Here is a 16,233-nt window from a genome sequence, read left to right as displayed (position 1 = left end):
TTTTTTTTAACATCTACAAGACTAGAGTTCCTACTACCTCTCTAAGCAACCTCTTCCAATGTTTGACCACTTTCTGTGTAAAAGAAATGTTTTTTTCCTAATAGCTAATCAGAATTTCGCTTGATGTAACTTGCCTGTTGCATCTTTTTCTTTCACTGTACATCTCCAAGAGTCTGATTTCATCTTCTCTGTATCTTTCYATTAGCTAGCTGAAGGCAGTGGTAAGATCTTCCCCTCAGCCTTCTTAAAGTTAACATGCCAATTCCCTCTTGTAMATCATGTGCTTTAGCTCCCTTTCATCTTAGTGGCCCTCTGCTGGGTTCTGTCCAGTGTATATCAATGTCTGTCTTGTACTAAGGAGCCCAAAAGTGGGCACATGGAACAGTTTTATTTCCAACTTATCCCTATTTTCATGCAGGCTTATACCTGATTCATGAAAAATCTGAATGGGAAAATTAAATTTATGGAAAGTATTCTATGGGGGTGTGTGTGGGAATACTGGTTGCTGTGATGGAAGTAGGCTTACTTTCAGGCAAAGAAGAGTAAGAGTGGCTTGTGAGGTTCWCCTCCTCCTTGGGTATTATCATGAAGCAGATGAAAGCAAGTATGCCTTGCATTTTTAAAATGTATACCTTTATACTTCTGGGAAATGTTAATCCTCAGATTGTGCTTTAGTAGTTTGAGGTTCTGAGAGTGGCATCTGAGCTGCTTAGTGCAAATATTTCTCTCAAAAACTCCAGTCTCCTTAAGGAGAGTGTGTCCTTTGTGGAAGGAGAAGGGTGGTGATTGTTTTGCATCTAGTAAACAGTCCTATATGTGCAAATATCCCTGTAAAATGCTGTTCCAAATTTGTAATGTCTACAGTGTAGAAAGTAACTACAATGAACTGTTGTTATTCTTTCCTCCTACTGAGAGGCTACAGTGGATACCGTATTTATTCAAGATAGAGATTTCTCCGCTATTAAGTCAAGCCAAGCTGAAGGTTTGGTTTTAAAAAATTTTAAACAAAATTTTTAATTGAAAATTTTAAGAAAAATAAAATTTAGGATAAAAGAATAATGATAGATATAAGGATGCTTGTAGTCAGTTAAATGTATTCTATTTAAGAGAGTCCTGGCAGTAAACCTGTTGATGAAAGCTTTAATACAACACAGTCTATGCAGGAGATGGTAGCTTTGTCTCACCTGTCTTCTGAATGGGTAAGTCGCTCGGTATGAGCCTTTCCTGTGTTAATTTTCAGACTTTTAAGTTTTAGGAAATGATTTTTGCCAGGGTTAAGGTTCAGAAATAAAAACTCAGCTAGCAACAGTAACTTTTATATGCCTGTCACTGCCTGCAGGCTTTTGAGCACAGAACCTGGCAAGGATGCAGCTCTGCATAGTATTTGTACTGTGCTAATAGCAGTTGAGCTTTCCACATATCCTAAGTGTCCCTTTTCGTGGTGACTGAATACATATAGCACATGCGATTTTTACTGTGCAAGTGTTGACTAAAGAGAGATCAATTTCAGAAATTTTTTTTAAGCATTACTACTACATTAGCACTCAGCATTTGCAGCTCTACCAAGTTTGATTTCAGTAGTGCACTTTGAAACAGATGATCAATTAAAAATAGATTTGACAATGAAAAATTGCAGCCAGAACCCAGACTTAAGTGCTTTGTGTTAAATAAAGTTAAACAAAGGACAGAAGAGCCAGGGAAAATATACTTGCATTCAAACAGCATAGAACAAGTGTGAAATTCCATGCTGTTTGACCGGCTTTGCTGAGTGGAGCAAGAATACGTGCCTCACTTCAGAATTAATCCTGTCAAGCTGCTTAATGTTCTCAGGGTTTTTAGTGTGTATGCACACTGAGGACTGAGCAGGATTAATGATGAGAAATAATGGGCTGCTTTGTAAGTAATTTAGTTCTGTACATCTGAATATTTTAAGTCTTCATTACTGGAAGCAATTGAAGTTAACTTTGCAACTCTTCAATTAGCTGAGGTGGTTTCTCCTCCCAGTAACAAGGTTAGAAGTGTGTTAGAGATTATTTTGTTACTTTAGTGTTATTACTTGCTTACACTGGCAGTGTGTGACAGGTTATACTTGCTTTAATTTATGCTCCTTGAGAATAAAAACTACTTTGTTGTGATTTGATATTCGATGGCATAGGAGAAAAGGGACACCCGAAATAGGCATAACCATCTCTAAGAAGTCGCATTACAATCTTGACTTGGCATTAGGCGTAGAGAATTCAGGGTCCCAAGAGCTGTAGGTGCTGAAGACTTTGAAAAAAAGTAGAGGGGTTTGCAACACTTGAGTTCATTCTTCCTGGTAAAAAGCATGAAAGCTAATTTAAAATACGCATCAATTTTGATTTAAGGCTCGTTTAATAATTGAAGGACCCCTCAAGCAATTGCTATGATAATCATCCTAGAGATCTGGAACTGCACATTTTCAATTAAATGTTCAAACCTTTTTTTCTTCCTCTTTTCTCTCTCTCTCTTTTTTTTAATATAGTTTTACTAGTACTACTTATCTGTTTTGTTCCAGAGTGTGTTCTGACATCGAGCTGTATGAAGACTAGCCAGCATGAAGAGAACAAATCAGTCCAGGCAGAAGCGCAGAAGCTTCAGGAACACAAATGTAAATTAAGGGGTTTTAAAGTGTGATGTACATTCTATGCTGAGGCAGCAGTTTTGCAGACACTTAAGGCTAGCACTGGGCTGGAAGAAGCTGCCCTGCCTTGCCTTTCTTTTCACTGGCCTAAGTGGCCACACAGGAGACTTGATCTGGATGGAAATAAATGTCTTTTGGCTGGGTGAGTTCTGACCTGGATTAGTTTCCTGACCAGTTAGCTGCAGTGTTATACATATTTCTGTTAATATAAAGAATAGTTGGGGCGGTACAAGTGGGAACAAGTGAGCAGTGCAAAGGCAGAGGATGACTTCTTTGCCAGACTAAGTTCAGTGCCTTTGAAAGTAAGGCCTCATTCCTGGTAGAAGGGGTTTTCTTCCAAGTTGAGTGTCTTTGTGCAACTTTTACTTCATAAGTTTTGAAGGTTGATTGTAGTGGCACTCCTAGGGCTTGGTTTTAGAAGAATATTTGGAACGTGAGTCCAAATGGATTAGGTAGTTGAATCCATTTTATGCACTTAAAACTTCAGCATGAGTGCTACGGTGCAGGATTCATGTGGAATTCAGATTGAGTTTCCTGAGATCTATGACTCGAGAGCAAGGATGACTTAGACTTCAGGAGTTTCCACTTTGTCCATCACCCTCCTGCCATAGGTATTTCCAAAACTCTCCTGGAATTTCCTGCCCCTGCTCCAAGGACAGTAAACTGCATCTCTGCAGTTGGCAGCCTAACATTAAATCAACTGACACTGAATTTGGTTTCCCTTATTGCATCAAGGTATAATTTGTGGGATAATTAGTAGTTACTGTATGAGCAGCTAGGGGCAGGACCCATGCTACCATCCCAGGGATTAGCACTTCCTGCTCTGTGATTGGAAGCCTGAAATTCCTCGTTAAGATGAAGTATCATTACTAAATAAGTGTCTGTGCAAAGATAAAAGGAATAGTTGTTCCCGAACAGTTTATACTAGAGTATTTGTTCATCTGGATGAAACCTTAGAGGAAAAAAATCCACATACTTTTATCCTATTACGGAGTTTACAGAATGCCATGAAACTTGCTACACTTTTTTTCTTTTCTCCAAGTGTGGTAATGTCTGCCATTTTCATATCATGCATTGCTRCATCAGATGGCCAGTGAATCCTACTCTATCACGTTTATTTTGAAGATGAGGATTTTTTTTATTTGCTTTTAACAGTTTGCTAATGTCCTGAATGCAAGTCTGAATTAACGTGCAAGGAACAATGAGCACAAGTACTTGTTCATAAAGCTATTAGCCTTTTTCACAATCTGTGTGCAACATTAGGCTTGGCCTTTTGTGGCAATGGCTTTCACAGGCCAGATTTCCAGTGGTCTTCTGTGAGCTTCCCCTGTCACTCTTATATTATGGAGGCTTATCATAAAGAGGCTTTGAGCAGGTTTATGTTCTAGCTTTTGTTATTAATCAACTGAAAATGAATTCCTCTCTGCCTACTACTTTTAAAATTTAAAAGCCTTCTATATTTCCTGCATTAAAGTTCCATATTTATTTTCCCAAYCTTGCAGTTCATTTTTGAAAGATATTTTTAATACATTAAAAAGGGGGGAGAAATCCTAAAAATAGGTGATAGGGAAATGTTTAGCTCCTATTTCCTCATCCTCATTACAGATACATGTGTATTACTGAAGAACTAGTTTGGTATAAGGAGACTGCAGTATCAATTGTTGAAAGAAATAGAATTTTAGTAAACATTTCTGTTCTTAAAGCTGGTTCAGTTCTACCTTAAGTAGACAGAAAAGGAATGAAAAATTAACATTCTTATATAACTTAAATTTACCTTTTTTGGTATAATTTAAATTTACTTTTTTTTTCCYCCAAAGTTCTTCTATACATATATTAAGTATGTGAGATTTGTTACCAATAACTGCAGCAATTTTTAGGAACAGGGGTTTCAAGCGATTCACCTTACTGTGTTATGCTTTCTTGTCAGTTGTATGCTAGTGCTTATTACAGCAGAATTGCCAGTATCTTTTCTGGAAGGCCTGTGATTCTGGGTTCTTTTGCCTCCGGTTGAACAGAATAAAAGAAGGCGGCTTCTACAAATTGCTGAGGAAAGATGTGGAATTAAAATTTCTGTCTTACTGGGAGATCCAATATATACTCTGTGTCTTACAAAGCGTTTCCCCCCCCCCAAGTTCTTGGTTCAGATGAGCAGGTCAGATTTTTCTAAGTAATGGCAGAAAATAACTGGTATGTGCTACTCATGACTGAAAAATATGTATCAGTGTTGGCTAAAGTTTCTCATCACTGAATTATCTCGTTCCTGTTCATTGGGATGCACCATAATTCTGCTTCAGCACGAAGGCAGCTGTGGGTAATGAATGCCCTTTAGCCAGGGAAATGAATTGGCAGTACTCTCGAAGAGTTCACAATGAAGGGGAAGGGGTAAATAGATTTTGAGATGATTCTAACCAAATCAATTTTGATACCATCTGACCTAAAACGTGCTACCTGCATGTAAGCATAAGTAACAGGTAATCTTGTTTCTCAATTTAAAAACTAACTGAATGGCATAGCGTGTTTTTGATCATAAATAATATCGGCCTTAAACAGGAAGGTGACCGCAGACTAGTGGGTACTGTAACCGAAAGGGTTATGTGATGCTTGAGTAAAATCAGTTTCATTGTTGTATGTCCTCTGTAGGTGGCAGGATGGGACAACCTAGAGCAGCACAGCTCAGTGTTAGCCACTCAGCTTCTGCCAAAAATAGATGCAGATTGCAGTTTTTGTTCTCTGACTCCATCTGAGATGGTAAACTATTTCTCTCATTAATTTCCTGTAAGGCAGCACCTTCTTTATAAGAGATTAGTTCTGGGCAGATGACTTGCTCTTAAGTGGACTGGCAACAGCAGAACGGGGGGTGCCTGTCTGGTGGCTGGGTTAGCTTTATGTAAAATGAAAGTAGCCGTCTATGCACTGGTGACTTCCACGTGCTGCTCTTCTAATGGAAGATGCTGGAAGAGACTCTAGAAGACATATTTAGTTTGATAGGGCGGTGTGCGGATAAAGAGACCAGACAGTGCTGCATCTTCTATTAATGCACCTGTGRGAAATACACGCTACCTTCATAAGCTGATAACATGCAATTGCAGGGTGAAACAGGTCAAAACAAAATGCTGATGGTACTGTCAGTTTCTTGGTACCTACTGATTAGCAAGAAATTGTTGAGTAGTTAAATGTTAACTATTTAACTGCTTAAATAACTGCCAGTTAAATAGTTGAATGTTGATTGATTTTAAAACTGAGGACCTTTAAATGTTTACCCTAGCTTGGTCCACCTAGCTCTTGAAATTTTTTTACTAGTCAGTGAATTAATGGGACTACCTTTAAGATATTTAGGTATGTATTACATAAAAAKCTGAAATCAGTGTTTGTCAGGTAGTATATTTGATTTTCTGTGTGAGTGTGCGTGCACTTCTGCACTTAGTGTCATAAGTGAAGGAGAAAGCAAGAAACAAGTAACAAGAAAGCAGCTACGGAGAGGAGATGGGAGTAGCAGTCCTAAACACTGGATATAGAATTGAATGCAGTAGGCAAACAAAAGCTTCAAGTTTCCAATGTGAAACAACCTTTGCTTTCTAGTTAGCTGTTACTACAATACATTCTTGGAGCTTTTGCAGTGTGTTCAGACTGGTGGATTTCTCAGGTTGCAGAGTAGGCATCATCACTCAGGGAAACTGCAGCTGGACTGTGCTCCCTTTTTCAGTGTGCAGCCTTGCCTTTCCAAGAGTTTGATTTAATTGTAACAGCACTCTCTTTATATATTGACAAATACTACTCTTAGAATGCCCTACAGTTAACAGGCTGGTTGTTGTAACATTGCAAATGGTGATGCTTTCTTTAAGGCTTTTCTGTTAAGTTGGCCTTATGACTACTGCTTTTTTTTTTTTTTTGATTGTATCTTTGCAAAAAAATTGCAGAAATGTGCAATTGCAATTTTTAATCAGGTAACAGGTTGAAGCCTGCAGTTACTAGGCCTTGCATTGTAACAGGATAGTCTGAGTGTTATTTTCATGTAATACTTTGTTTGAAAATTTGTCCATTACAGTAAGAAAAGAACATCAGTTGGAAGAAAATCGATTAATTTGCTTTCTTAGTTTATTTTGTTGATAGTACATCTGGCATGTTTTTGCCTGTGGTAGCACTATGCAAATATTCCAAGTTGTTTGTGTGATGTTACTTTTTGCTTAAAGCTTTGTGAGCCTTGTCAGGTAGGGCAAGCCTACCTTAAAAGAAAAACTTGGTTCCTCTTTTCTCCTTTTTTCCTAAGGAGCTGAACACAAGATTTTTAAGCTTTTATATAGCTTGTACTTATAATTGAATGCTTAAGCAACTCCACCCTTGTTAACTTATTTCTGTGTGCAATTAGCAACAGACATGAACAAGAGTCTATTGCCAAATTTCAGTCTTTACATGTATAATCCAAGTTCTGGATAAACTCTTAGTCTTTAGTTTTATGTGCAGCCTGTTTGGGCTAAGCTGAGGCACTCAGTTTGAGTGTAGTACCCTGCAGATAGGGCAGAACTGCTTCTAGATCAGTCTTGGGTTGAAAAGTTCTATAGCCATTTTTGTRAAGTGCTGAGCACAAGCTAACAAGATTTGCTTGGATGTGTGTGGCCCTGTACAAAGCTCTCCAGGTATCTTTGTAGAGGTTTTCTTGGCTTTACTGCAGCAATGTGTGGAGAAAAAGAATTGCTGTGTCTCTAAGTTGGAGCAGAACTTTGAGAAAAGTTTGCATGGACATGAAGTTTATATTTCGGTTTTGTTGTCCATGTAGAGGTACTACTGGTATGTCCAGGAGACTGAAATCAATTGTAGTGAACAGTGATTGATAAAAGCACAGTTAATGTCAGCTTAAACATCTTCGTGTAAAAGCAATGCTAGAAAGGCCTGAACTTAATGCTTTGTATTCTACAAATTTGTTTTTAAAAGAAAGTTATATTCGTGTCATGCTCATCTTGTTATCAGGAGTACCCTGTTGGAGCAAATGTGAAGGCATCCTTCCTATTTAGTTGTATTATTTTTGACTATGCTTAGTGGAAGGCTTTTCAGAAGATGGAGGAGAGCCATGGAAACTTCATGATTTGGAAGGAGAGTGGCTGAATACTTCTGCAGTTATTTTGCATCTGATAATGTCTTTGCTTACAAGGATATATATATTGACTGCAGGCACAAACAAGGGTTGGGGGGAGAAAGAAAAATTAGGTTTGACCATAAACTTCACTGGATGCATACACTTAATACTTTTCTTGTTTTTAGATAGCAAAAATATGATGCAGGTGTGGGATACTAGGTGTAGATTTTGTTTATTCTTCCCCTTCTGCTTCAGAAGTTTATAGGATATATAGGAGAAACACAGGGGTTCTATGCTTCAGCATGCTGCTTATTTCCACTCTCATATCAGTTTTTGTAAGTGGCTAATATGTCAGTGTCAGAGCTGTGACAAGCTTGAGATGTGTGTGTGAATTGACATCRGTGTCTGAATGTGTCATTCTTTTTTTCATTACACTAATGTAATTTCAGAGATTTTCATTATTTGTATAAATACTGAAGATTCTTCTTAGCAACTAACGCTTCGTTTTGTTGTTTCTATTAAGTTTTCTTTTTTGAGCTTTTCTTAAATGAACTGTGTATTACAGCTTTAAAACTGCTTCTCAATTGCTTTGTATGTTTTTAATGAGACTGTGCCTTGTTTGGCACATGCTTTGTGATTTTTTTCAGTCCTGGATCTTGATGCAGTCCAGTGGGTGTTATTTGTTTGTTTTTAAGGCTTATTGGGAGGCAGGCAAATGCCTTTTCAGATTAGCTGCCTGTCAATTATATGAATAATCTTAGGTCTGTTGTTCAAATATCCTAGTCTTTTATCTGATTAATTCAATTCTGACAGTGGATTGAACTACTTAGTGATGCTGCATCTCTTTATTTGAGTTCTTAGAATCTGTAGCATGAGCCTGTGTGGGAAGACTACCTTGTGCTCTTACATGGAAATTGCTTTATTTGTTGATTTTCAGATGTTCTTTGCTCTTTCTTTGATCACTACCCTTCTATAGAAGTTCTTCTCTTTCAGTCTTTTTCCATCTTGACTCACTGAATCACTTGGGTTTTCTTTCAGGATTGACCAAATTTAAAAAGCCAACTATATTAGTGGTACTAATGTACAGTAACTGATAGGAACAGAGCTTAGGATAAAAGCCAGAAATGATAAGAAATACACTTAATGTTTATTCCTATCGTTTCCTCGTAACAGACTCATTTGTAGCAWATTACACACATTCTCTGAACTATTTGGAACTTTTGGTTTTTGCTCAGAATTTGGGGATGACGAGCAAACAGTATTTTTAGGAGAGTAAATGTGTCCTGGGGTTTTTTTTTATTCTTTTAAGGAAAATCAGTGTCTTTTAATAGAAATGGAAAATCCTCAGCAAGTTGCAGGATCATGTCCAGTGAACCAGTATTTTCTAGTAACTCTTCCCGTTAGTTCAAAACTTTCATCCAAAATCCCCTTGGTGAAAAGGAGAACTCATTTGAAAATAAATCTCAATCTCATGCTCARTCCCCCAGCAAACACTTGAAAAAACAACTGACTGAAAAGCAAAACTGGACAGGCAGTACAAAGCTCACCACAAAGACTTCAGAGACAGAGTCTCCTCAGATATAGGAGAGAGCTYCTATGTTTTGGCTAGCCTCCTTTTCTCTCACGTTCAGCGGTAGTCTTTCTCTCCATCTTCCCCAAACTGGAGAAGTACTTGTAAAATTCATGCCTTTCTGGGAACAAATCTTGGCAGCTTAGCAAGGTTTTTTTGAGCTGACCAAGGCATCATCTGGTACTTTTTTTTTTCTGTGCAATTCTGTATTTTGGTGGTATGCTATCACTATAACCTGGAGTAGTTCATAGTTTTCTTTAAAATACTGTAGTATTTTGTATAGTATATACAATATTGTATACTGTAATTTTTTTTCAGAGTATTTTTCCCTGACAGCAAGAGCCTGGCTTAAAAACAATGGTTTTTGGATTAATATATTTTTACTGAAGGTGAGGCGATGAGGAGGTGGCGGGAGGAGATCTTACTGGCTGTGCTGTTGCAGTGCATGTGGCTCACCGCTGGAGGACAGTCGTGCTTTGTGGTTCCCTGCCTGCCCTGCCAGGCATGCTGCTTCAGGGTCTGGCTTTTGCAGAAGGATGCTGTAGGTAGTCAGGTAACTCTAATGTCCTATGATAAGACAAGGAGCTGGGGGAAGGGAGGGGGAACCAACCAAMCAAACAAAAACAACAGGAAGGTCTTAATTTCTTTACTGAATGGTTATAGGCAGAATCTTTCTATTTKTATTTACGGTTTGTTTTTTCCCCACTGTAAGATCCTATTGAGCAATMTATTGCTTGCATACACTTACCTGATCTTAATGCAAGTCTGTGTTCCTAGGCTGGCTGACCTTGTTGACCCCATAAGCTGCATGCCAAAATCATCACGGATGTGAATGATGTGTTCCTTGGCATATACAAGGTTTTCCTAGTGTGCAAGTAAGAGAGATGGTACCTTCCTACCACTTCACTGGATAACCTGCTTCTGCAGATATCAGAGCACCCTGGCAAATCTTGCCTGTTGGCTTGCTTTCAGGTGGCTCAGCAGGCCTGCTGTCTTGTTTGATGTTGACAACTAATGTGAAGGCCCTTAGGAGAGGACCACCTGAATTGCTTGGAGCTATGTGTAAATGAATCAAGGTTGCTGATTGCTGCCCTGTCCCATTACAGGGCACCAAAATGAAATGGTGTTAGCCCTGCAGGTGGACTTTTACCATTCTTTTTCCTCCATCTTAAATTTTTGTTGTTTGATCTCTAGTCATTTGTCACACTGTTACTTTGTTTATGTCTGTCCTTTCTCTCCTTGTTCATAGGCTTCCRGTCACCTAAAAAGGCTTCTTCTCTTTCCCTACAAATATTTGAGATAATCGGAAGACAGTTTGCTCTGATTGTTTCACAATTGCTGCAGGCTAAAGACCAAAGCTCCGTTCTGATCGCCTGCTGGCTAGYGTAAAGTACTTGCATCATCTCGTGTTCTTCAGCTGTTTGTCCATATGGATTTGCTGYGRCTTGAAAAGCTGATGAGTGTTAAGAAAAAGGAGAAGCAGGATCCCTRCAGGGAGTGCACATGAAGCCGTATGTCAGTATTTCTGGGTATCTGGTGCCCCCTGGAGACTGCTGCTGCCCACAAGAAACATAGAGAATATCAAGGCTGCACATTAGTAAGTGACCCTAGTCCAAGCAGACTGAGAAAAGAGAAGAACATCTTTTTCTCAAAGWAGTAGTGCAGGATACTAGAAAAGGCCGTAACAGTAAAAGCAAGTATTCTCTGAAATAATAATAGTTACATGTCTTGTATTTCTGAAGTCTAATAAAGACTGATAGCTACGTTTCATGTTATGTATATATGCCCATGTATTTCAGAAACGAATACGCAAGGCTATGTTTAGACAGCTGATAGTGACATGATACGAGATGTACAGAGTTTGAAAGATAGCTTTAAGAGGTTCTATTAGTTGGTCTGAGAGGTCAACAGATAAAATCAGAAAATGTGAATGTCTCCTCTCAAACCTGGGATTGGAATTAGAATTTGATCACAAGCTTCATAAGATGATTGGGTGGAGTTAGTTCTGTGTGATTTTTTTTGGGGGGGAGGGGGTAGGAATGGGGTTTTTTTGAAGGTGGCAGGTGTTTGGGGGTGTCTTGGAGTGTTTTGAGGGGTTTTGAAACAATCCTGTGTAGAGAATAATGCTGGGTTGTTGGGGCAAGAGAGAAGAGAGGAGAAATTTGTCAAAAAGGAAATAATGCTTTTATACAAAAGTTTTGAGAGTTTTTAAGACCTACCTGCTAAAATACGGAGCTTTAGAATGATTACATGCTGTTGATGACCTGGCTAGATTTAGCCTAGTTTTCATGAGAAGTCACCAGAGTCATGTAGCTCTTAGTCCAGACCATTTAGATTGAACTAAAATTTTAACTGAGCCTTGTCTGCATCCTGGGGCTCCTTYGACCCAMAGAGGGCACTGTGCTCAAGTTCATCCTGTGTTCTGCCTTCTGAGGCAAGGCAGTGCCCATAAATGGAAACAGGAATGAAGCTCAGGATACTCCCAAGAAATTTACTTATCCTTGTTTTTTTTTTCTTTTTTCTTTCTTTTCTTTTTTTCTTCTTTTTTTATTTTTTTTAAGAGAAGATGCCAATAAAGTGTTGTTCAGAGAAGTCTAAACATAGAGGAAATAGTTGTTTGGAGCTGGAGTTTTACATGAAATATGAACTTAAGTCTTCAAAGTTACTCTAAATTAAATTCTTGCTTTGCATTCTCAAAGCTTTTTCTTAGGGGGGGGAAATCACTATTCTCAGACTAAGGTTTTTTGTTTGAGTGCAGTTGTTGGGGGAGGTTGTTTTTTTGGAGGGGTCCAGATTTATATTGTGCTTTACAAAATCAGCTTTTTTACATGTAAGATTTCTAATGACATAAAAATAATGTGATTATAGCACAGGACTGCTTCTGATATTCAGCTTATTTATTTTACATAGATTAGTAATAAGGAGTAATCATGCCGTATCACTTGCCTTAGCGATTTGCAGTCCTTGAGAAAGAGAAACATGCATATCTCTTAATCTTTCTTCCTTGCTTTCCTTCCTTTCCATGAAACTGGTACAGCGGCTGTTTCACTCCAGGCAGGATTCTGTGATCACCTTGATTTACAGCGASAATACGATAACAGAGACTAATGCTTACAGTTCTGGATTTGTTTTCTTAAAACTGGCTGCAGTATGCTGCTGCTGTTGAGCTGATGGTTTTCGGTTAGGCCACTTGTCCCTCTGTGGGATGTGTGCCATTATTATGGCACATTATTACATTAGATGATGTGCAATGTTCTCTCTTCTGCTTTTTTTTTCCTTTTTTAACAGCAAGAAGGTGAAATGGAAGGTGAGGCAGTTGAAGCTATTGTGGAAGAATCAGAAACTTTTATTAAGGGAAAAGAGAGAAAAACCTATCAAAGACGCCGTGAAGCTGGGCAGGAGGACGATGCTTGTCATATACCACCAAACCAAGCAGATGGGGGTGAAGTAGTTCAGGATGTCAACAGTGGTGTGCAGATGGTTATGATGGAACAGTTGGATCCAACACTTCTTCAAATGAAGACTGAAGTAATGGAAGGTGCAGTGCCTCAAGAAACAGAGGCTACAGTGGATGACACACAGATCATAACACTTCAGGTTGTYAATATGGAAGAGCAGCCTATAAATCTTGGTGAGCTTCAGCTGGTCCAAGTACCAGTTCCAGTGACTGTACCTGTTGCCACCACTTCTGTGGAAGAACTTCAGGGAGCATATGAAAATGAGGTTTCCAAAGGAGGCCTGCAAGAGGGAGAGCCCATGATCTGTCACACTCTCCCTTTACCAGAAGGCTTCCAGGTAGTGAAAGTGGGTGCAAATGGTGAGGTGGAGAYRYTGGAWCAAGGTGAACTTCAGCCCCAAGAAGATCCTAATTGGCAAAAAGATCCAGACTATCAGCCACCAGCCAAAAAAACAAAGAAAAACVAAAAGAGTAAGCTACGCTACACTGAGGAAGGCAAAGATGTGGATGTCTCTGTGTATGACDTTGAAGAGGAGCAACAGGAGGGTTTGTTGTCTGAGGTCAATGCAGAAAAAGTAGTGGGTAACATGAAGCCACCTAAACCAACAAAAATCAAAAAGAAAGGTAGGTTTGTAAGTGGATTTCTAAACTGCACTGGTTATGACTGCACCTTACAATAAAGTTGAAGTGATTGAGTAGATGCARATGGGAGTAAAGCAGGCACGCTCAGTGTCACCGTTTTATATAAGAGCTCTCAGCTCTGTTTTCTGGGCAAACCTACTCTCYCCTGTCTAYAGGCTTGCAAAGGAGCTCATTTGCCTTGTGTGATGCTGTGGTATTAGTATTCCCATATCACTACAGTTGAAAAGGTTCTGCTTTTTGCTGTAATGCATATTCAAGAGATTATTGTRTACMATAAAGTTTTACATCAGGAACCAGTGGTATAATTAGTTTTTGGGGGGCAGAGTTCCTAGCTAAGTATTGGGTAGAGTGGATAGCACAAAATCCAACAATGTGTATGTTTGACTTTTCCTTTCCAGAAACTTAAAACTGTAAATTAAGAAACCCTTTCTAGAGTGGAGTGGAGCAAGAACATTAATTGCTGGCATACTAATGAAAATTCAAGACAAGCTAATCACTGCCTGTATTCCTAACAGGAAATACAGTTGTATTTAATGATATATTAAAAAAAAAAAAGGGTTCCTTGTAGTAGTTTAACCTCCAGGAATTTTTCTTTTTCCCTACTGACCTCTAATGTAATACAGTGGACCATGGTACTGCCAAAAATAAAAGTGACTTCCTTCATGGCTAGGTGTAAAGAAGACATTCCAGTGCGAGCTGTGCAGTTACACTTGTCCACGTCGTTCTAACTTGGACCGCCATATGAAAAGCCACACTGATGAACGACCACATAAGTGCCATCTCTGTGGCAGGGCTTTTCGGACAGTCACATTACTGAGGAACCACCTCAACACCCACACAGGTACTCGGACCTTTGTGTACATTCTTCTAATAGAATCTACTCTGTCTTTATTCTATAGGCAGGTTGGGTCTATCGGAATCTGTCAGATTTCCTCTATGGGACAAGCTGGAAAGGAAGAAACTATGCAATGCTGCTCTCTTTCTTTCTTTCTTTCTTTCTTTCTTTCTTTTTCTTCCCCTGTGAGAGGAATTTTTCACCTGACCATGTTAGGTGCAAAGCTCATTCTGTACATAGATACAAAAACTAACTCTGGGGTTCATTCGAAGTTACTTAAAGCTGTAGAAAACATTCTGTTTGTCTTGGGTGTTATTRGGGCCCTCAGTTTGCTGTGTTCTGAGACTTGTGCTGCCATTACTTTCTATGGAAAAATAAGGTGAGACTGGAGCTAAACAGAAGGCAGATGGAGGAGAAAAACAAAACAGGGAATAGGTTATAAACTGGAGCAGTAAAACATGTAGGAATGAAAGCATGTTTCCGTTGTTCCTCACTTAAGTTTCTGTTATAAAACTTAATATAGGAGTAATTTTGGAACTGTCATCAACTTAAAACAATGTTCTTCTGACCTTTCTGCCAAAAAAGTGTAATTCATGTTCTTAGCTTTCTTTTCATACCTCTGCATTATCTAACTGAATGGTTTGAAATTTGCAAATAGCCAAGTGATAAGAAAATAAGGGAGTTTGTTTCTCTCATTGAGGGGATGTACACTCTCTAGCAGTATCTTCTGTCCATTGGCTGTTTATACAAAGGCTATGACTCCTGTGTGCCATTTGCTACTGTAATCTAATCTTTCAGAACAAAAGGAACATTGCTAATTCATGGTGGGGGGGGGGGTGGAGAGGGAGAAGCTGTGTCATATTTTTTGCCACTAAATCTGAATGTCACCATCTTCCTGTTTTCCTGCAAATGATTAGGTACTCGCCCTCACAAGTGCCCAGACTGCGACATGGCCTTTGTGACCAGTGGAGAGTTGGTTCGGCATCGCCGCTACAAACACACCCATGAGAAACCATTCAAATGTTCAATGTGTGATTATGCTAGTGTGGAGGTATGTTAATTGTCACAGTACCAAGTACATGCTTGTATGCTTCAAGACTTAYTCATCATCTGTTACAAACTTTCCTCCTTGACCATTTTTGAAAAGGCCTCTGAGTAAACAGGTTATGAATTACAGAATCAGTAAGGTTGGAAGGGACCTCTGGAGATCATCTAGTCCAACCCCCCTGCTCAAGCAGGGTCACCTAGATCATGTTAGACAGAATTGCATCCAGGAGGGCTTTGAATATCTCCAGAGAAGGAGACTCCACAACCTCTCTGGGTAACCTCTTCCACTGCTCTGTCACTCTCACAGTGAAGAAATTCCTGCTCATGTTCAGGCGGAACTTCCTGTGGTTCAGTTTTTGCCCCATTGCCTCTTGTTCTGTTGCGTGGGACAACTGAGAAGAGTTTGTCCCCATCCTCTTGATGCCCTCCCTTCTGATACTTATACACACGGATAAGATCCCCTCTCAGGCTTCTCTTCCCCAGGCTAAACAGGCCCAGCTCTCGCAGCCRTTCCTCAGAGAGCAGSTGCTCCAGCCCTCTGATCATCCTCATAGCCCTACACTGGACTCTCTCCAGTAGTTCCATGTCTCTCTTGTYCTGGGGAACCCAAAACTGGACACAGTACTCGAGAKGAGGCCTCASCAGGGCTGAGCAGAGGGCCAAAATCACCTCCCTTGACCTGCTGGCAACACTATTTCTAATGCACCCCAGGAGACCAYTGGCCTTCCTGGCCACCAGGRCACATTGGCTCATGGTCAACTTGTTGTCCACTAGCGCAGCTTGTGTTGTCTGCACAGCTGCTTTCTAAATGAATTAGGTCTGTTTTTTGGAAGCAAGTGATAGGGTTTCCTCAGTTGATGAGAAACCTATTTGGGGATGTTTGTGCACCAAAACCCTAGATCATTTCCATTTCCTCTTTGGAGACTGTAGTTTTCATTGTTTTTAAAAA

The 16,233-nt window shown here is 39.5% G+C and overlaps 1 protein-coding gene across 5 annotated transcripts in view; it reads left to right on the top strand.

The window, feature by feature from the left end:
• The window catches only part of CTCF (CCCTC-binding factor), a 26,035-nt gene extending 10,713 nt beyond the window's left edge, over positions 1 to 15,322 (top strand). For 2 of the 5 annotated variants that reach the window (XM_085319173.1, XM_085319174.1), the window contains exons 2-4: positions 12,592 to 13,384; positions 14,073 to 14,243; positions 15,155 to 15,322. In XM_085319173.1, the coding sequence (XP_085175299.1) occupies positions 12,604 to 13,384; positions 14,073 to 14,243; positions 15,155 to 15,297 (1,095 nt within the window). In that variant the 5' untranslated portion in view covers positions 12,592 to 12,603 and the 3' untranslated portion in view covers positions 15,298 to 15,322. The other 3 variants (XM_085319170.1, XM_085319171.1, XM_085319172.1) reach the window with 3 other exon arrangements.
• The last annotated feature ends 911 nt before the right edge of the window (positions 15,323 to 16,233 follow it).

This window comes from Rhea americana, unplaced genomic scaffold, assembly GCF_003343005.1.
Source record: "Rhea americana isolate MKP2758 unplaced genomic scaffold, rheAme1 scaffold_572, whole genome shotgun sequence".
NCBI lineage: Eukaryota > Metazoa > Chordata > Aves > Rheiformes > Rheidae > Rhea > Rhea americana.
Note: the sequence above shows the minus strand (reverse complement) of the source record. Positions and strands in the feature narration are given on the sequence as shown.